We start from the raw sequence: 21,911 nt of genomic DNA, 5'->3' as shown, positions 1-21,911 counted from the left end.
TAGACAGTCAGAGACTTTTTCCCCGGGTACAACAGAGTGTTACAAGGGGACATAAATTTAAGGTGAAGGGTGGAAGGTATAGGAGGGATGTCAGGGGTAGGTTTTTTTACCCAGAAAGTGGTGGGGGCATGGAATGCACTGCCTGTGGGAGTGGCAGAGTCAGAATCATTGGTGACCTTTAAGCAGCAGTTGGATAGGTACATGGATAGGTGCTTAAGCTAGGACAAATGTTCGGCACAACATCATGGGCCGAAGGACCTGTTCTCTGCTGTATTGTTCTATGTTCTATGATGAAACCGGCCCTGAAACTAATGGCTGTACTGGGGAATATCTTACAAAATTCCTTAGACTTAAAAAAGAATTACAGCCAGTTCACCTAACATTGGTGGGGAAAATGCTGCAGTCTATTATAACATTCATAGGATTTGACAAAGCCACCATGGGTTTATGAAGACAAATCATGCTCAACTCCTCTAGTAGAGTTTTTTTGAGGATGTAACGAGTCGAATAGGTAAGGAAGAACCAGTGTATGTGGTGCATTTGGATTTTCAGAAGGCCTTTGATAAGATCCTTCATAAGGAGATTAATGGACAAAGTTAATGCACATGGAATAGACGTAATATAGATTGATAATTGATTGATAAACAGGGAACAGCGCAGGAATAAATGGATCTTTTCTCACTAAGGGGCAATGACTAGTGGGGTACCACAAGAATCTTTGGGCTCCAGATATTCATGAGATATATTTGACAGGATGAGTGAACCAAATGAAAAGTTTCTCAGTTTGACACAAAATTGAGAGCTGAGAGGAGGATGTAAAAGGTTCAGGCAAGTTGAGTGAGTAGGCAAGCAGCAGATGCAGAATGTGGATGAATGTGAAATTACACATTTTTGACATGAAAAGCAGAAGAAAGAGTCTTATTTAAATGATGATTTAATGGAAAGTGTGGATATACAAAGAAATCTTGGTGTCATCAGTTAATGAAAGTCGACAGGCAGATGCAATAAGCAATTAGGAAGGCAAATGATCGCGCAAGAATTTAATTGGCTGCAATTATACAGATTAGATTAGATTACTCACAGTGTGGAAACAGGCCCTTCGGCCCAACAAGTCCACACCGACCCGCTGAAGCGCACCCAGACCCATTCCGCTACATTTACTTCTGCCCTTTCACTACGGGCAATTTAGCATGGCCAATTCACCTAACCTGCACATTTTTGGACTGTGGGAGGAAACCGGAGCACCCGGAGGAAACCCACGCAGACACGGAGAATGTGCAAACTCCACACAGTCAGTCGCCTGACGCGGGAATTGAACCCGGGTCTTTGGCGCTGTGAGGCAGCAATGCTAACCACCGTGCCACCCATACAGGGCCTTAGCGAGACCAAACCTGGAGTAATGCATGCAGTTTTGGTCTCTGTAGGGAGAGGATATACCGGTCATCGAGAGAGTGAAATGGAGGTTCACTAAGCTGATGTGAGTGTGACAGGGCTGTCCTACGGGGACAGATTGGTTCGACTGACCTTTATTCACTGTAGTTTAAGAATGAGAGGGAGTATATTTGAAATGCGTTTATGATGGGGATGAGGTGGAGATGGAATCCCTGCCAAAATACTGAAGTATGGTGGAACATAATGTTCGCCTCTTCAGCTGAAAGCAAGAAAGCATGCCAGGGACCTGCGAGATACTGTGATTGTGCCAATCTATGTGAAAAGGGAGAAGACAGATCACAGAAAGTACAGAGGGTATCGCTGCTGTCCACCACATGAGCAGTCATTGCAACAATCCTCCACAATCATCTTCACTCAGTATCTGAAAATGCCTCCTGAAGTCATAATCCTTTTATCTTAACTGCTTATATATTTTCTCTTCGAAAACGAATCCATCTCATTCCCCTTTTTAATGATATTTTACTTCCTATATTGAGTTTGGCTCTCTACTGTATTATGAATTACATTACAATTATCAAAAGCCTCCTGTTTTGATCTCACATTACCTGCCACATCTTTAGTCACACAGCTTTTTATGCTCTTCCTTTTCTCTTCACAGAAGCTGGTTTAATCTCTATGTAAATCATATCTTTAAGGGTTCCCATTGTTCAATTACTCGTTTGCCTGTCAACTTCTGACTCCAAATTAATGTTAGCTTTCTGCCAGCTTGGTATATTAATTTTGATTACCTCTGGTCTTTATTGGTGGCCAAATTCTACGGTCATTCTAAGATATTACAGTTGGAGAGGACATTAGTGAGACCACACTTGGATATTGCCTAGAATCAACGGTCTGAGTTATAGGAAGAGGTTGAACAAGCTAGCACTGTTTTCTTTAGAGCACAGGAGACTGAAGGCGGGATGTGTGCGTGTGCGTGTTAGACAGGAACACACGTTCATGGAGGCATGGACAGGGTGAATGCACACAGTCTTTTTCCCAGGGTTGGGGAATCGAGGATTAGAGGACATCTGTTTAAGGTTAGAGGGGAAAGAATAAAAAGGAACTTGAGGGGCAATTTTTACACAGAGGGTGGAATGCACATGGTATGAACTGCCAGCTGAAGTGGCTGAGGTGGGTACATTAACAACATTTAAAAGGCATTTGGACAAATACATGGATAGGAAAGGATTAGAAGGATATGGGCCAAGTGCAGGGAAATAGGGTTAGCGTGGATGGACATTTTGGTTGGCATGGACCACTGTGGGCCAAACGGAGAGTTTTACAGCACAGAAACTACATGACTATGTGTATCAGCATTAATTCCTGAATAGAAAGAGCTGAACTTTATTTGTAGACCTGAAGCTCATCAGTATGGACTTTTGGTGCCATAAAAAATTAGATGAAATACATTTGACTTCAGATTTAACTGATTGGAGAAGCACCACTCAGGACGGCCAGTCAGTCCATCATGCTTGCATTGGTTCTTTGAATGATCATTACCTAATGCATATCTCGTGCTTTTTCCTCAACCTGTTGCATACTATTGCTATCTAAATAATCATTCAACGTCCTCTGAGTGCTTCACTTGAACCAGTTTACAGCACAATTCCAGGCAATGAATTCCATATCTTAACCACTGGCTGTATAAAAATGTTTTTTCTCACATCCCCATCATTTCTTTTGCACATGTCTCTAAATCTATGCTCTCTCATTCCTATTCCTTTTACAAGTCTCCCTGTCTACTACATCCTGCTCATGATTTTGAAAACCTTTAGAAAATTGTTTTCAATTTTTTTTTGGCTCATGGGATGTGGGAGCCACTGGCTGGACTAGCATTTTTTGCCACCTCCTCCCAGCTGCTTTTTCTCCAAGGAGAACTTTCTTGACTTCGGTCTATCCTCATGACTGAAGTTGCTCATTTCTGAAAACATTCTTGTCAATTGCTTTGGTACACTCTGCAATGCATTCACATCTTTTCTGTAATGCATATACTTAGTTGCTCACTTCTGGGCAAGATAAGTGGTTAATTGAATGGTTAAATTCTAGCATCATTTCTGAGCACACCTCAGTGCCCCTAAATTTCAGAGTACTATCTACCCAAGTGTACATGGATTTTGGTCAACACAGTGTCACTACAAAAGTGTTTACTTCAAGCAACCATGATCTACATATAAAGCTCAGTAATTTGCACAGAGATCTAAATATACCAACGAGTTTGATGCTGAACACACAAGGGAAAAAATGCCATCATTTAATGCACAACAGCTCACACCTGTATCCACACAGTCCCAAACTGCAAATTAATCTGTATTTTCATTGTATCAAGCACATAGTTGCTTAGTCTTCATTTTGACAGGGTCATGTGGTTGGCAAACATTCAATTAAACAATTCAAAACCCAATTGAAAGAAAGTGTATTTCTTGGAGATGGTGAAACCCATGTTGACAGCAAGCTATTCAGGGTAACAGTTTGTAAATATACAAGATATTGTATATTGTGGTACTTCCACCACTCCTCTAGTGGCGATTCCCAGTGTCTGCACTTCCACAAAAAGAGGTCGTGGCTGAAACCGAATACATAAATTAAGCTTCATCTTTGCACCTTTATATAGTTTCTCTTCTCTTCTAAGTGAGTTATAAATGATGCACAACTTACTTTCTGTCAGTTCTGCTGGAAGTTCTCGCTGTCTTTTCTTGTTCAGAATTTTTTCCTGTACTGGTGTGCTCTCTAGTTTAGACACAGATAGTAAATCATCGAAGTGCTGTTTAAATGGCTTCTCCGTACGGTTCTTACTGTGAGCATATTCTGCAATAAGACACAATCACTCAATATGCATGTACCAGTTTTGATACTTGCATTACCCTCCTGAACAATGTTCATTTTAAGTTACTTGATTCTAACAAAACTAGAACCAAAGGTCACAGCTAATATTTGGAACTTGAGGGACAATAGACAGCAAATGAACTGAATCTGAACTTTCCTCATTAAAAAAAACTTTAACCATTAAAACAATGTTCATTCACACAGCACTTTTAATGCAGCATTGAATCATACAAAAATTATCTAAACGAGAAAATGAGAATCTAAATCTGACATCAAGCCTTATAACAAGATATTTGGACAAGTGACTAAAAATATGGTCAAAGGAGTTGTTTTAAGAAATGACTTTAAGGGAAAGGCATAACGCCTTAGAGAGAAGTGGGAAATCCATAGCTCAGTGTTGTGACAGTCATCAATGAAGTGACTAAATATAGCGATGTACAAGGAGGCCAGAATTTGGGGAATGCATGTGTCTTGGAAATTTACAGGTCTGGAAGAGAGTGCAAAGAAACAGTGATGCCACAGACAAATGTGAATACAAGAATGACCACATCAAAACTGAGGTTACTGTGTAACTGAGAGTTAATATAAAGCAGCATGCATAGAGACATGAACCTGATGAAACTTATAATACAGGCAACATAACGTTGGATCAAGTTTAAAGATGAATGGGGAGCTTTTATCACTCCCAAGTGTCCACCTGTTTCAGATGATAATGCACTGAAGTGATAAAGATGATAAAACATTAGCAGTCAATTAATTCAATCAACATCTGAAACATGGGATAATGTTAATTCTTCCCTAAGCTGGTTTAATGCTTAGCCTACATCATTCAAACAAAATGGCAGTCAGTGGGCTCCAGTGTTACAGAAGTACCCAATACAAAAAGCACAATACACAATGCTTAACAAACATAGAACAGAGCACGATTCACCTCATTATTACTGGCCTAATTCTTTGGAAGAGCTATTTAATCAGACATTCATCCCTTTCCTGACATTCCTGTGAATTTTCTTTTTCAGTTATCCTTCCAATTGTCTCGCAAGGCACTAGTGAATTTGTTCCAAACACATTTTCTGGCAGTCCACTGAAGATGACAACTCACGAGGCAAAATGAAAAATGCTTTGATGATGCAACTGATTCTTTTACCACTCATCCTTTTCCTGTTGCATCTAGCTACACGGAGAACAAAAAATTATAGTATCTTAGCACTCCATTCTTCCACAAGATGCAATGATGCTGAAATAGGACTTAGGTGAAAAATCACAAGGTAAAATTACAATGGTTACAACATCTACCAAGGCCATTTAGCCCTGATAATGCAAATAGCTCAACTACACCCTCCTTCTCACATAGCTCCACAACTGCTCTTCAGATAATTAACCAATTATTTTATGCAATCAAGAATTTTGTTATGTTATTGCTACTAAATCACTTCAAATCAGTGTCCTCTGATTCTCGATGTGCCAGTAAATTCAGTATTTCATAAATATTCGTTGTTGACACCTCCATAATTTTATTGCTCTCATTTATAGTTGGGACTGTGAGCGGTAAACTGAAGGTGACTTGTGGACCATTTCCAGGTTGTTTTTTGGTACAAAAAAGCAAGGAACAAACAACCTGATATTTATCTGTTGGACCTGGCTTGGGAGGCCTATAGATGTTTCAGCTCTGCTCAAAGGCTGGCAGATATTTGGATGTTAGGAGAGGTCTTCACAGGAAGGCCCGTGTTGACTTGTTTAACAAAGAGAATATTGGAAAATCTGAAAAAGAAACCAATTTGAACCATGTTTTTAGACAGAAAAGCTATGGCTGTGAAAGCTGCAGGAAGGACTTCTGGTGTTCTTTAGTTCTTCTCCTGTTAGCAAACTGGAGCACAAGTCTGGAGCACAGAATCCCAGTTTAAGAAATACATGGATATTCCTTGGAGCCTACTGGAAGGTGTTTACATTGTGCTGTGTCTTCATAAAGCAAGATACAATCCCATGTGCTTGTGATACATAATGTTGAAATTGATTAAATGAACTGGGCAATTATATATTCTTTTGTTTAATTTATACCTCTATTCTGTACGTATTTAAGAGACGGTGGAGGCTATCTTCAAAGACGACTGGGGTTTAATTAGGTTTTTTTGTCTGGGCTGTAAACCTGCTGTCTGATATCTGCTATTCTTCAAATCTGGTTAGGAACTATTTGTGGCAATTTTGACGTTGAATAATGTAATTTTACTGTATTACAAATACAAAGAAGGGCTAATTCGACTTGACTTGCTGTCCCTGTTTTGCAAAATTATGATAATTGCCTCACAGTTTGAATACTCAGGATATAGTATACCTTATTAATCACTCTCTTAACTATCCTAGCGTTTTCAATAATTTCTGCACAAAAATCCCCAAGTTCTTTTGCTCCTGCACCTGCTGTAAAACTGCAGCAGTTGTTTTATAAAAACAAAATATTGCTAATGTTGGTGACCTAAGTAAAAACACAAAGTTCAGGCAAAACTCAGCAGATTTGTCAGTATCTGAGAGAAATAAAAGAGATATTTTTGAGTCCAATATTCTTACTGAGAACTTAATTCCATATTGTCTTTGTTCTTCCTCCCCTAATACTTGACTATGCACTTTGCAAATCTCTTCTGTCACAAGTTCACCTACTCCACCAGACTATGCCAACATGAAACATAATTACAGTTTAAAATATTTCAAAATTGTGTCACCTGCAAATTTTAAAATTGTGCGACATCAAAATTTCAGTCATCAACGCAAATCTAGAAATACAGACCTTTAGGGCACTCAACAGCATACATTCCTCCACAATGCAAAACAATTATTCACCACTAGTCCCTCTTTCTCATCATATCAATAAACATTCTATCCATGCTGACCCAGTCTCTCTTATTCCATTAGATTTAACTTTGCTGAAAAGCATGTTCTGTCATATGTGATCAAATGTGCTTTGGACATCCATAAATAGACAAAGTCTTTTCACTGGGGTGGGGGAGTCAAAAACTAAAGGTTTAGGATGACAGAAGTAGATATAATATGGACACAATGGGCAATTTTTTCACAGAGGGTGGTGCATGTCTGGAATGAGCTGCCAGCGGAAGTGTGGACAGCATTTAAAAGACATCTGGATGGGTATATGATTTGGAAGGGTTTAGAGGTATATGGGCCAGGTACTCGCAAATGGGGCTAGATTAGGTTAGCATATCTGGTTGGCATGGACGAGTTGGACCAAAGGGAATGTTTCCATGTCATACATCTTTATGACTCTCTACTCAGTTTTGATTCTCGGATATAAGCAACTTGACATTTGTAAACAGTCTCTTCTGCTTAAACGTCTCGTCTCATTCAGAGAATACCGACTTTATCTCAACAGTACTCAACTTTCGACTCTTGAAAGATAGACTTTTTTTGATTACCTCGGCGAAAGTGAGGACTGCAGCTGCTGGAGATCAGAGACAAGATTAGAGTGGTGCTGGAAAAGCACAGCAGGTCAGGCAGCATCTGAGAAGCAGGAAAATCAACGTTTCGGGGCAGGTGCCCTTCCTGATGAAGGGTTATGCCCAAAATGTCGATTTTCCTGCTCCTCGGATGCTGCTGTGCTTTTCCAGCACCACTCTAATCTTGTCTCTTTTCTTGATTACCTGCCTGTCAATCTTTGATTTGGATTTGCTTAGGTCAGCTCCCTTCTCACCCAACTGGTCCTCTGCAAGTTGATGATTTTTATTCTGGATTTTCCACAAATAACCTAAACCTGATTATAATAGTCCCTAAATATTCCCCATTTGACCCATGTTGTTTTCCTGAACTGACTGGAAGCACATTGTGAACAGACTTGCAAAACTCTTCTCTCCCTATCTCTGCTTTGTACATTACAGAATCACAGAATTATCAGGTTGAAGGAGGCCATTTGGCCCATCCTGACTGCAATGGCTCTGAGCATTTTAATTTCGTGCCATTTTACTGTCTTTTCCCATAATACTGTACAATCAATAATTAAATAGAAACAATGCCCTCTTGAATCTGCCAAAGGCACACTTATAGGAACTGAATTCCATACCCCAAATATTCAATGTGCCAAAGAAAGCTTTTCTCACACTTCGCGTTTGCTTCTTTATAAAATATTTTAAAACCTAGCCCTCTGGTACTCAATCTACTTTTGAGTTGGAAACAATTGTCTTTATCCACTCTGTACAGACTCAGTATCTTGAATAGTTTTATCAACTCTGCAGTGAAGTTTGTTGTATTTCATGTTAAACGAGAAGTGTTAATGACCATAATGTACATTTGCTCCAATTATGAAACATCAATAAACAGGGGCTATAGCATTGTAGTTTTGTGTTTGGACTGGCAATGCAGAGATACGAGTACAAATTCCAACGTGGAACGGAAATTCAGGCAAATCAACAGAATGAAAAAAGCTAGCATTCTTCAAGGCAGTGACAAACCAGTAGAATGTCACAAAGACCAAGCAGTTTTGAGGTCTTTTGTAGGAAAGGAAATTCGCTGTCCTTAGCTGGTGTCTAAATCCAGATTACTGCAAGGTTATTGACTTGACCCTCTGAATTCAATTTTATAGAGGTGAACAATAAATGCTGACCTTGGCAGGGAGACCCACATCACACAAGCAAAAAAGGAAATGCCTCAAGTAAGCACATAGACAATGCTGGCTCTGATACTTACTGTCTGAACTGAGTATAGAGTTGGTCAGCTTTTGCCGTGCTCTGCGTGATGGATCTGGCAGGTTGGCCGTTAATAAGCCTTTATGCTTCAGTGAGAGTTTCTTGGAGGTTTTGTTCTTGTCCAGTGATTTATTTTGCCAATGACCTTTCAGAACAGGTTGGAAGTGCATGCTCAGTGGAATGTCTGAGGGAAGAAACAAAGGCAACATTTATACCTTCCAATACACACCATCAACAATTTACTGCAAATTCCACCATTAAGTTATGCTGTCGAATAGAGTGAAGAATAACCTGATAATTACTATTTGCCTCTAAACAGCTACAATTAAATTGGAAATACATCTGTCTTCTGTATGGATCATATCCCCACTAAGAAAGCTAAAGTAATTTATTGAACTGTGACTATGTAAAACTTGATATCCAACAAAGGATCTTCAAGCTTAATAGTACCAACTGAAACAGTGTGCCAGAAATGCAGGACATAATCTAAAATTTACATACTTCAAAACTTAGCTGAGAATACAGCATGAATTAACAGTTTATAATACCTGAACCAGAAGGGTACTAATATCGAGGGGGAAGAAATTTGCTCATGCTCTTCGGGAGGGTTTAAAGTAATTCAGCAGAGGGATAGGAACCTGAATTGTAGCTCCAGCGTACAGGAGGTTGAGAGTACTGAGGTCATGAATAAGATTTCAAGGTCACAGGAGTGTACCGGCAGACAGAATGTTGGTTTTATGTCTGTCTACTTCAATGCCAGGAGCATCCGGAATGAGGTGGGTGGACTTGCAGCATGGGTTGATACCTGAGACTTTGATGTTGTGGCAATTCCGGAGACATGGATAGAGCAGGGACAGGAATGGTTGTTGCAGGTTCCCTGTTGGAGTTTTGTATCGGCCTTCGAAAATTTCCAGAGGTGGAGATGAAAGGATTGCAAAGATGATTGTGGATAGGAGCGAAAATAACAGGATAGTTGTTACAGGGGCCTTTAACTTTCCAAATATTGACTGGAAACGCCACAGTTCAAGTAATTTAGATGGGTTCATTGTTGTCCAATGCGTGCAGGAGGGTTTCCTGATACTATATAAGGCGAACAAAAGGCGAAGCTGCATTGGACTTGATACTGGGTAATGATTCAGGCCAGGTGTTAGATTTGGAGGTAGATGAGCACTTTGGTGATAGTGACCACAATTCAGTTATATTTACTTTGGTGATGGAAAGGGATAGGTACATTCCACAAAGCAAGAGTTATAGCAGTGGGAAAGGTGATTATGAGGCGATTAGGATGCATAGGATGGGGAATGAAACTGCTGGGGATGGGCACAATTGAAATGTGGAGCTTGTTCAAGGAACAGCTACTGCGTGTCGTTGATATGTATGCACCTGTCAGACAGGGAGGAAGTGGTTGAGTGAGGGAACTGTGGCTTACTAAAGAAGTTAATTTCTTGTCCAGAGGAAGGAGGCGGCTGATGTTAGGATGAGGCGTGAAGGTTCAGCTAGGGTGCTTCAGAGATACAAGTTAGCCAGGAAAGACCTAAAGAGAGAGCCAAGAAGAGCTAGGAGGGGACATGAGCAGTCTTTGGCAGAAAGGATCAAGGAAAACCCTAACGCTTTCTCTTGGTATATTAGGAATAAAAGAATGACGAGAGTAAGATTAGGACCAGGCAAGGACAGTAGCGGGAGGTTGTGTGTGGAGTCCGGAGAGGCGCTAAATGAATATTTTTCATCAGTAATCACACTGGAAAAAGATAATGTTGTCAAGGAGAATACTGAAATACAGGCTACTAGATTAGAGGAGATTGAGCTTCATAAGGAGGAGGTATTATAGCAATCTTGGAAAGTGTGAAAATAGATAGGTCCCCTGAGCTGGATGGGATTTATCCTAGTATTCTCTAGGAAGCCAGGGAGGAGATTGCAGAGCCTTTGGTTTTGACCTTTATGTCGTCCTTGTCTAAAAAATAATGCCAGAAGACTGGAGGATAGCAAATGTTGTCCCCTTGTTCAAGGGGAGTAGAGACAACCCTAGTAATTTTCGTTGGTTGTGAGTAAAAGTGTGGGAAAGAATTGTAATCACCTAGAAAGAAATAATTTGATTAGGGATAGTCAACACTGTTTTGTGAAGGATAGGCTGTGCCTCACAAACCTTATTGAGTTCTTTGAGAAGGTGACCAAACAGGTGGATGAGGGTAAAGCCAATGATGTGATGCAGATGGATTTCAGTAAAGCATTTGATAAGGTTCTACACGGTAGGCTATTGCTTAAATACAGAAGCATGGGATTGAGGGTGATTTAGGTTTGGTTCGGAAGTTGGCTAGCTGTAAAACAGAAGGTTGTGGTTGATGGGAAAAGTTCATCCTGGAGTTCAGTTACTCCAGTATACCACAAGGATCTGTTTGTCATTTTTATAAATGACCTGGATGAGGGTGTAGAAGGATGGGTTTGTAAATTTGCAGATGGCACGAAAGGCGGTGGAGTTGTGGATAATGCGGAAGGACGTTGCAGGTTACAGAGGAACATAGAGCTGGACTGAGACATGGCAAATCGAGTTTAATCTGGACAAGTGTAAGGCGATTCATTTTGGAAGGAGTAACAGGAATACAGAGTACTGGACTAATGGTAAGGGACTAATGGTAAGATTCTTGGTAGTGTGGATGACCAGAGAGATCTCTGTGTCCATGTGCATAGATCCTTGAAAGTTGTCACCCAGGTTGACAGGGTTGTTAAGAAGGTGCACAGTGTGTTAGGTTTTACTGTGTAGAGGAATTAAGTTTTGGAGTCATAGGGTCATGTTGCAGCTGTACAAAACTCTGGTGCGGCCGCACTTCGAGTATTGTGTACGGTTCTAGTTGCTGTATTATAGGAAGGATGTGGAAACATTGGTAAGGGTGCACAGGAGATTTACCAGGATGTTGCCTGGTATGGAGGGAAGATCTTATGAGTAAAGGTTGAGGGATTTGAGGCTATTTTCGTTAGAGAGAAGTTTGAGAGGTGACTTAATAGACATACAGTATGATCAGGTGGTGGTGGCTAGCAGGAGGAGACACAGCTTTAAATTGAGGAGTGATAGATATAGGTCAGATGTCAGAGTAGGTTCTTTACTCAGAGATTAGCAAGGATGTGGAATGCCCTCGCCAACTTTAAGGGTATTTAAATGGTCACTGGATAAACATAAGGATGATAATGGAATAGTATTGGTTAGATGGGCTTCAGATTGATTTCACAGGTCGGCGCAACATCGAGGGCCGAGTGTTCTGTACTGTAATGTTCTATGTCCATCAACATGGATAGACAATTGTCTGAAGTCCAGAAAACGGGGAGGAAGGAAGTCATTTCTAGTTTGGCAATTGGATGCTTAAAAAAATCAAAGGAAGACTCAATTATTTCCAATCAACCTCATGTTTCGGTGAAGAATGCAATTTAAAGTATCCAAGTTTGCTGATGATAAAATAAAACTTGCTGATAAAGTGAACTGTGAGGAGGTACATAGATTAAGTGAAAAACAGAAATTTTACATCCATCACAATTTCTTTGGCTACCTGACATATCAAAGTATACAGCCCATGGAGTTTCTTTTGCAGCAACTCACTGCGGTAATAAAGTAATCGCTGCAGCAAATTTGCACATTGAGAGCTCCCACAAAAACATGATAATGACCAGGTAAAGGAAGGGAATGGAAGCCTTAATCTTTTGCTAAAAACGTAATTTGATTGGGATTTCACATTTAACTATAATTTATTCAAGTTCAAATTTCTTAATGCTCAAACAGGGTCATACAAGAGCTCCCTATCTGAGAACAGCTAAACTAATTAAGGAAATCAGCATCAATTTTTTGATGCTGAAACAGAAACACTTTGAGCAGAGTGCTGGGAGTTCAGTGAATAAGGGAGTTAGGATGAAGAGGGGAACGGAAGTGTTCTTGCAGCGTTTATAATTTATTCATCCTCGAGGATTTGTTCTTAATCTACTTCAGGAAAGATGATTGCTGTTTAGTGAGTATTTGCAAAGTGGTTGACATCTGTAGACCCAATTCAGCAACTATGTCCTTTAAGATTGGACGAGCTTGGTCAGTAGTGATGCTGCCGAGCCACTCAATGATAGACACTAAGTCCTACACCTAGTGTAAATTCTGCACGCAACTTCAGAGTTTCCTCCAAATAGCATCAACATAAAAGGTGTATGGATTCATGAGCTGAGGATGTAGGTATTTGGTCAGCAGTTGGAGGTTTCCTTGCCCATGATTCAGCTGATGCCATGAAACTTCACGGGGTCTGCAGTTAATGTTGAGGGCTCCAACGGTAACTCTCTCAGGACTGTGTGCCACTGTGCAGCCACTTTTGCCAAGTCTGTCTGTCTGGTGGGCAGAGCTTTATCCAGGAGTGGTTATATTGTCATTTGGAACATTGCGTGCAAGTGATAATTTGAGAGTATGATTACATCAGGTTGTTACTTGACCAAGCTGTGAGACAGCTCTTCCAATTTTGGAACTAGGCCCCAAATGGTGGTAAGGAGGAATTTACAGGGTAGATAAGCTGAGTTTGCTAGGGTTATTGGGGGTCTTATTTAATGTCAGGTGGTCTATTCAGTTTTATACCTTTCCTTAGGCTTTGTAGCTGTTGAAACAGCAACTGTTGACACTGACCATTTCAGAGGGCAGTTAAGAGTCACCCACATTGCTGTTGGAATCACATGCAGACTAAACCAGGCAAGGATGATGACTGTCTTCTGTAAAGGACATTAATGAACTGGATGGGGATTTTACAAGAATCAACAACATTTTCATGGCAGTCATGAGATACTGACCCCAGTATTTTGTAATTGAATTCAAATTCCACCATGTGCTGGGATTCAAATCACAACCACGAAAAGATTACAATGGTCTCTGAATTACTCGTCCAGCAACAATACCACAAGGCCATTCACCATCGTCACCCCCCCCCCATCCCCAACAAAAAAACCCCTGATGAAAACCTATTATTTCTTGTATTCAAAGCTTTCTAGGAATCTTCGTACATGGGGTATGGGAAACTAATACACAACCACAAGTAATTAGAATAGAACATCACATGTTGATGTTTATTGCCAAGAGTTTGAAGCACAAAAGTAAGGAAGTGTTCTGCAAACTTAGAGCTTTCGAAAGACCAAATCAGAAGTAGTGTGTACAGTTCTGGTCTCTGTATGTAGAGAAGAATACATGTGTCTTCGAGACACTGCAATGAAGGTTTACTGGATTGATGGTGGGGATGAAAGGATGAAATTAAATACAATGGTCCTAAGCTCTGATGTTTCAAGGAATGAGACATGATGTAAATGAAACCTACGATTTTGAGCGGCTACAGAACAAGGAGTCAGAAGCGCATCAGCAGGTGATAAAAATGGAAAATAAAGACAAAAAAACAGTTGGAAACATTCAGCAGGTTAGACAGCACCAGCAGAGATAAAGAGAATTAATATTTCAGGTGAATGATCCATCATGATGCCAGAAGAAGAAATCATAGGCCCAGGACAAGCGCATGAAAATTCAGAGTTGAGATGTAAAGAAATTTCTTGATTAAAGAGGATTGCAAATCTTTGGAATCCTATACCTTGGACAGCTGTAGATGCTCCATCATTTTGTGTATTCAAGACTGAGACTGATGGAAAGGGAGTGAAAATGGAGCTGACAGATGAAGATAATCTATGATATTTTGCACTGATAAATCAAGTTCCAGTGTCTAATGACCTATTATTTCTTGCGTTCTTAAAAGAGTAGTATTACGACAAAAATTAAAAAAAAGCCCAAGTTATGAAGTGTCCGATACACTGATGTGGGAAGGGCCAGTGAAGTCAAGATCTCTTTGCAAATCTAAAAGAATTTTTTGTTATGCACCAGATCAAACCCCCTCAAAAAATATTAAGGAGAGAGCCTAGACCCTAACGTTTACCTTATTTAAATGCAAGTGTAGGACGCTCAGTCCAGATGTGATTCAATTGGTCAAACGACTAGGTTTTAAACAAAACATACTTTACTCTTACACCACAGTAAAATACCAACAAGAAAGAATTGGCATTATTTTAACTCTATTAAAACACTTAACACAATAATATATTATTTAACTACTGTTCCAACGTAGCAGCATCCCATAAATACACCTTTCCCTCACTTGCTATCTCTGGTCCAGCAAAAGGAACACTAAGAAAATGAATCTAGTAGCAGAGACATAACTCAAGCTTTCTGCAGCAGCAGAGGCAGAGAGCTGTATCTAGTAGCTTCACAGAAAACCCCAACTTCAACAACTGAAAGCATAATTAAAACCCTAGGTTTGACATGGATGTTTTGGTCTAATGTTAGAAAAACCAAAGTATTTACTCTGCGTTATGAACAGACACCTCATCACCAGGTTGACAACAGACCACGGAACGAGGACATACCACAATCAAAAGGACTAGCCACACTACCATACATCAGGAGCATCTCGGAACTGACAGCCAGACTACTGGGACCCCTAGGACTCATAACGGCACACAAACCAACAGCCACACTCAGACAACAACTCACCAGAACGAAGGACCCGATACCCAACATGAGCAAGACGAATGTAGTGTACAAAATACCATGCAAGGACTGCACTAAACACTATATAGGACAAACAGGAAGACAGCTAACAATCCGCATACATGAACATCAACTAGCCACGAAACGACATGACCAGCTATCCTTAGTAGCCACACACGCAGATAACAAGCAACATGAGTTCGACTGGGACAACACTACTATCATAGGGCAAGCCAGACAGAGAACAGCCAGGGAATTCCTAGAGGCATGGCATTCATCCACAAACTCCATCAACAAACACATCGACCTGGACCCAATATACCAACCACTACAGCGGACAGCTGAAACTGACAACCGGAAGCGGCAGGGACAGACCACTATAAACACCGGAGGAAACATCAAAGAAGCGCTTCGCAGGAGGCTCCCAAGCACTGATGATGTCGCCTAGCCAGGGGACGAAACGTTTGCAACAAAAACTTCCAGCTCAGCGAACAGAACCACAGCAACGAGCACCCGAGCTACAAATCTTCGCACAAACTTTGACCTTTTTGTGGGCGGCACGGTGGCACAGTGGTTAGCACTGCTGCCTCACAGCGCCAGAGACCCGGGTTCAATTCTTGCCTCAGGCGACTGACTGTGTAGAGTTTGCACATTCTCCCCGTGTCTGCGCGGGTTTCCTCCAGGTGCTCCGGTTTCCTCCCACAACCCAAAATTGTGCAGGTCAGGTGAACTGGCCATGCTAAATTGCCCGTAGTGTTAGGTGAAGGGGCAAAATGTTGGGGAATGGGCCTGGGTTGATGCGGGTCAGTGTGGACTTGTTAGGCTGAAGGGCCCGTTTCCACACTGTAAGTAATCTAAATCTAAAGAGGAACAGGACAACAAATCCTTGTTAAAGGCATACTTTGTCACACTTCAGACTCCTTTCAAAAATGTATCTAAATCCCTGTCAGATGGCTGGCACGTTTTCTTTCTTGCTCTAAATTCAACAAAATCTTGAATGGGCTTGGGAAGGTTTTTCTTGGTTGATGAATTTAGAAAACTGGTGTCAGAAAATTAAATTTTTTTTAAAAGACTGAGTAAAGGAGAAATTTAATCACTCAAGAAGTGCTAATATTTGGAATTCTGTAGGAAAAACTTACGCTGAGTGGTTCTGTTTATTTAAGACAGAGTACAAGACTTTTGGGTAATAAATGATGTCTGATAGTTAAGGGAGGATGGTGGGATCAAGGTGGAAGATTAGGTTGAATGGGACAGCAGGCTCAAGGAACCAATCGACTGAATCAGGTTCCTATTTTTCTGCTCCCAGTGGAGAAGGAACATAGACCTCCTTTGCAGTTCCATGGCGCAGTCACCAGATGGCGTACTTGAATGATGCTGAAAAAGTCTACTGTACGATAAAGTTACTTCAGAAATGTTGGTTAAAACATAATTACGTTTCTGCTGTGGCACAGACTGAGAGAGAAACCTTCAGCCACAGCTTTCAAAGGACAGGAAAGCAGCAGGACGTTTTCCTTTCCAAGTTTTTGATGCAATGAGTGGTAATGACCTGGAACTTGTAGTTTATGTCGGCGGTGGCAGTGAGTTTTCCTGTCCAATATTTTTGTCTCAGACTTGCTGCAGTGCTCCAGCAAAGCTGAGCATAAGCTGGAAGAACAATACCTCATTTTCCACTTGGGGATCCTGCAGCCTTCAGGAATCTTTTTTAGGAAGAATAAAGTGTTTTCTAAATGGGGAGAAAGTCCAGAAATCTAAAGTGCAAAGGGACTTGGGAGTTGTAGTCCTGGTTTCTCTAAAGGTAAACTTACAGGTTGAGTCAGTAGTTTGGAAGGCAAATACAATGTTGTCATTTAACTCAGAGGACTAGAATATAAAGGCAGGGATGGACTTCTGAGACTTTAAAAGGCTAAATTTAGAGCATTGTGAGCAATCGTAGGCCCCATACCTCAGGAAAGATGTATAGGCCCAGGAGCTGGTTCAGAAGAGATTCACGAGAATGATCCCACCAATGAAAGGCAGGATCTTTTGAGAACACTGTGTCAATACTTGGAGGTTAGAAGGATGAGGGAGGATCTGATTGAAACTTACAGAATACTGAACAGTCTGGATAGAGTGAATGTTGGGAAGATGTTTCCATTGGCAGGAGACGAGGGCCCAACGGCACAGTATTAGAGTTAAGGGAAAACGTTTTAGAACAGAGATAAGGAGCAATTTCTTTAGACAGAGAGTGGTGAATCTGTGGAATTCAATACCACAGAAGGCTGTGGGGGTTAGGTCACAGAGCATATTTAAAACAAAGATAGCTAAGTTCTTGATTGTCAAGGGGATCAGAGGTTACAAGGAGAAAACAGGAAAATGAGGTTGAAAAACCTATCAGCCACGATAGAATGGCAGAGCAGACTTGATGGGTCGAATGGCCTAATTTCTGCTTCTATGTCTTATGGACTATCTATCGAGTTGAATAACTTTAGGGCTTGAACTCTCAAGTCCCAGTCCCCCACCCCCACACATAAGGCCTCATGATCACTATTACACACAACCCATTGTCAGCCATTAACAGTCTCCATTAAGAGCTCTTCACCCTCCCAGCTAGATCATTATCCAATCCTTTCTCCGCCCAACTGTTCTTTTCTCTCTTTGGGTTCTGTCCCCATCGACCATTTACTCCTTACCCCCCTTCTCCCTCACCTATCATCTGCATAAAAACCAACATAATCCTAGCTAGCATCAGTTCTGACCCAAAATGTTAACACTGATTTCTCTTCACAGATACTGCCACACCTGCTGAGCTTTTCCAATAATTTGTTTTTGTGCCATATAATGACGCTCATTACATTGAAAATGTAACTAAGCCATAGTCTTTACAGAACTTACCATCAGAAACTGAAAGGACCGGGTGGAGACAGGGATCTAACAGCGCTAGCCGCTCCGACACAGGCATGTCGTAGCAATTCTCAAATGATTCTGAATTCTTGGATGCACACATGATGCAAGAAGTTGTGACATCACAGTTACATCGCACTGCAAGAGGACGCTGGATCTGCAAACAGGCACAGATAAAACAATCAATGATTGTCAGTAAGGTTCCCTACATGTGTTACTATCACTGTACAGAACAAACTTTCTCACATGTCCCAGTATCAAGTAAGCTATTGATATGCGTCACCAGTAGAAACAAAAATCATCCACAAACCAAAAATATTCTTAACAAGTTACCACAGATGTAGAAGAAAAATATTAAAACAATGCAACATGATGCAGTGCTGATGAGATTTGTGTAAAATGAATTAAGAAAATTAACATTGCAAAATTTTCAGCAGCCACTTACAATCTTCTATTGCTTACATCATAATTAGATTAGATTAGATTCCCTACAGTGTGGAAACAGACCCTTGGGCCCAAGTCCATACTGACCCGCCGATGTACCTCAGTATTTGAGGTTTTAAAAAAAAGAGAATTATTTCTTGTGTTAAGAAAACAATTTATTTTAACATTGATATCTGCCATAAATTTTTTCACTTCACATTTGAAATGAAGGATACCTTGACTTGGCACATGAAAGGAGATTTTTAAAATGAATATCTTTATGTGTCCAAAAAACCTTTTGGTGTGACAAAATAAACAATTCTTCTTTTTGCACATGCAATCAATTACTTTTCTTCATTTTAAAAACAGCAGTTACAATCCAACTTCAAATGTACTTCATGGATTTCAAACGGCTTTTAGAACATCCTATGGCCATAAAAAACTCTACAGGAATTTAATCCTTACTGTCTTTCACTATCTCAAAGCTTCTTACTATCCTTTTGCTCCTGAAAGATTCTCACTATTTTAGTAAAGTCATCTTATGTTATGATCCTCCCTTTTGACTCGCCCCAAATATCCCAGCCACTGCCATATCACTGCACTTTTTATCTCCTCCAAAGAATACTAATAACAATTTGATTCAAAGACTTGTTAAAAAATATAGCCTTCCCCACTGTATAAAGGTCTGAAAGGTTTAATGCTTCATTTGTGTGCAGTGAACACTATCCACTGTGTTGATGTCAAGAGGACTTGGGCAGAGTAAACTAAGAAGTTGACTGGATAAGACCTGAAAAGCACGTGCACTCCCGACAGCCTCTGTAGTCATGCAGATCATATTCAGCTAACACGTATTTGGCTCCCTTTAAGAAAGAAATGGGTCACATACAATCATTTCCTTATGGAGGTAAGAAAGGACAAACAAATTCAGAACTTCCCAGGTGATAAAGAGGGGTAAAATTTATGGTAAAGTAAAAAAAAGGAACTTGACAGGTGTCAGGTAGAAATTACACCTGAGAACCAAGGGGAGACAGAAGGTTCAGAGAAGGGGTGAAACAGCAATACTAAGCAAGCAAAGAAGGATTATGACAAAAGGCTGGCAGCTAGCATAAAGAAAATGCAGAGTATTTTACAGTCATACACACAGCAAAAGTGGGGGTAATAGGATGAGTACGGTTGATTAGTGACCGAGAAGGCAATTTACATGTGGCATCATGGGGCATGGTTGAAGTATTAAATAAAAACTTGGCATCTGTCTTTACTGAGGCGATAAATACTACCCAGGCCAAAGTAACAAAGAAATTAGCTCTGAAACTAAAAGAGTTCAACATTGATAAGAAGTGTGGGTTCTTAAATTTGAATGCCAGGATCTGATGAAATGTAGCCAAGGCTATTGAAGACAAATTTTCAAGGGAGCTGACAATAAACTTTCAATCTTCTCTGAACGTGGGAAAGATTGCAAACATTATACCTCTGTTGAAAAAAAGGTTGAAAGGAGAAGCAGTGAAGCTACAGACAAAGTCAGCTTAACTTGAGCAGTGGGGAAGCTTCAAGAAATAATTATCCTGGGCAGAATCAGTCAAATGGAAAAAGGTAGATTGATGTAGGAAAGTCATGTTTCACAATCTCGATGGAGATTTCTGAAGAGCCAAAAGAAAGTATCAATGAGGGTAATGTTGTAGATGTGATGCATATGGACCATTAGAAGGGATTCAACACAGTGCCACAATCAGACTTGAGCTAAATTACAGCTTACACGCCACAGGAACGAAAAGGGACAAGTGCAACGTGGGTATAAAATTGGCTGAGTAATAGGAAATACTGTTGCAATGATCAATGGATATCTTTCATACTGAATGAAGGTTTGCAATGGAGTTCCACACAAGTTGATTTTGGGACCTTTGCTTTAGATTTAGATTTCATGTGGACAATTTCAAAGTTTGAGGACCATAGAAAACTTGGGTCGCATTATAAACAGAAAGGAGGACACTGTAGAACTCCACAAGGACACAAGTCCATGGCTAAACTATAATCACATTCTGTGGAGGTGCCAGTGTTGGACTGGGGTGGACAAAGTTAAAATTCACACACTCGGTGATAGTCCAACAGGTTTATTTGGAAGCACTAGTTTTCAGAGTTGCTCATTCATCAGGTAGCTATGGAGCAGGATCATAAGACACACAATGTATGGCAAAAGATCACAGTGTCATACAACTGATATGATATATTGAACAAACCGAGATGGCTGTTAAGTCTTTCATCTTTTAGAATGGGTTGCAAGTTTTGGTTCATTAATATGTAAATCCCAGAACTACTTTTAAGTCACATTCTCAACATAACTTAAGGTTTTATGAAAAATGTTGAGATCTCAGCTCAGACAATACATTAAAGGTGTGAGGTTAGAGTCTGTCTGTATCCCAATCTTGAGTCGGATTGGTTCTATTTGGTGTTGTTAAAGGTTTCACAAACTATTTACAAGAATATTGCCAGGGTTGGAGGATTTGAGCTAAAAGGAGAGGCTAAATAAGCTGGGGCTGTTTTCCCTGGAGTGTCGAGGCTGAGGGGTGACCTTAAAGATGTTCATAAAATCATGAGGGGCATGGATAAGATAAACAGACAAGGTCTTCCCCTGGGGTGGGGGAGTCCAGAACTAGAGGGAACACGTTAAGGGTGAGAGGGGAACGATATAAAATGGACCTAAGGGGCAACGTTTTCACGCAGAAGGTGGTACGTGTATGGAATGAGCTGCCAGACGAGGCTGGTACAATTGCAACATTTAAAAGGCATCTGGATGGGTATATGAATAGGAAGGGTTTAGAGGGATATGGGCCAAGTGCTGGCAAATGGGACTAGATTAGGTAAGGATATGTGGTCAGCATGCACAAGTTGGATTGAAGATTCTGTTTCCGTGCTATACATCTCTATGACTCTTATATGAATTGACTAACTGCAGATTGTATGAAAGCGAGAAAGAGAAAACGCGCGTGAAAGTGTGAATGCGCTTTAGAGTGTGTTTTGCGTGTGCGTGGTAGAATGTGCGTATGAGTGTGACAGGGTATAAACCTGTAAGAAGATGTGTGTGCATGAGTGAGAGTATGGGGGTGGGGTGTACTTGTGTGTGTGAGAGAGAGCATCTGCGTGAG

The 21,911-nt window shown here is 40.6% G+C and overlaps 1 protein-coding gene across 5 annotated transcripts in view; it reads right to left on the bottom strand.

Annotated features, from left to right (window-relative positions):
* The window catches only part of kansl1b (KAT8 regulatory NSL complex subunit 1b), a 292,755-nt gene that overhangs the window by 36,318 nt on the left and 234,526 nt on the right, over nucleotides 1-21,911 (bottom strand). For all 5 annotated transcript variants that reach the window (XM_043675343.1, XM_043675344.1, XM_043675342.1 and 2 more), the window contains 3 exons: nucleotides 18,340-18,505; nucleotides 8,938-9,120; nucleotides 4,087-4,236 (listed from right to left, as the gene is read on the bottom strand). In XM_043675343.1, coding sequence (XP_043531278.1) covers nucleotides 4,087-4,236; nucleotides 8,938-9,120; nucleotides 18,340-18,505 — 499 coding nt within the window. The remainder of the gene's footprint in view (nucleotides 1-4,086; nucleotides 4,237-8,937; nucleotides 9,121-18,339; nucleotides 18,506-21,911) is intronic.

The sequence above is a fragment of the Chiloscyllium plagiosum genome, chromosome 33 (genome assembly GCF_004010195.1).
Source record: "Chiloscyllium plagiosum isolate BGI_BamShark_2017 chromosome 33, ASM401019v2, whole genome shotgun sequence".
NCBI lineage: Eukaryota > Metazoa > Chordata > Chondrichthyes > Orectolobiformes > Hemiscylliidae > Chiloscyllium > Chiloscyllium plagiosum.
This window is presented reverse-complemented; position numbering and strand designations above follow the sequence as displayed.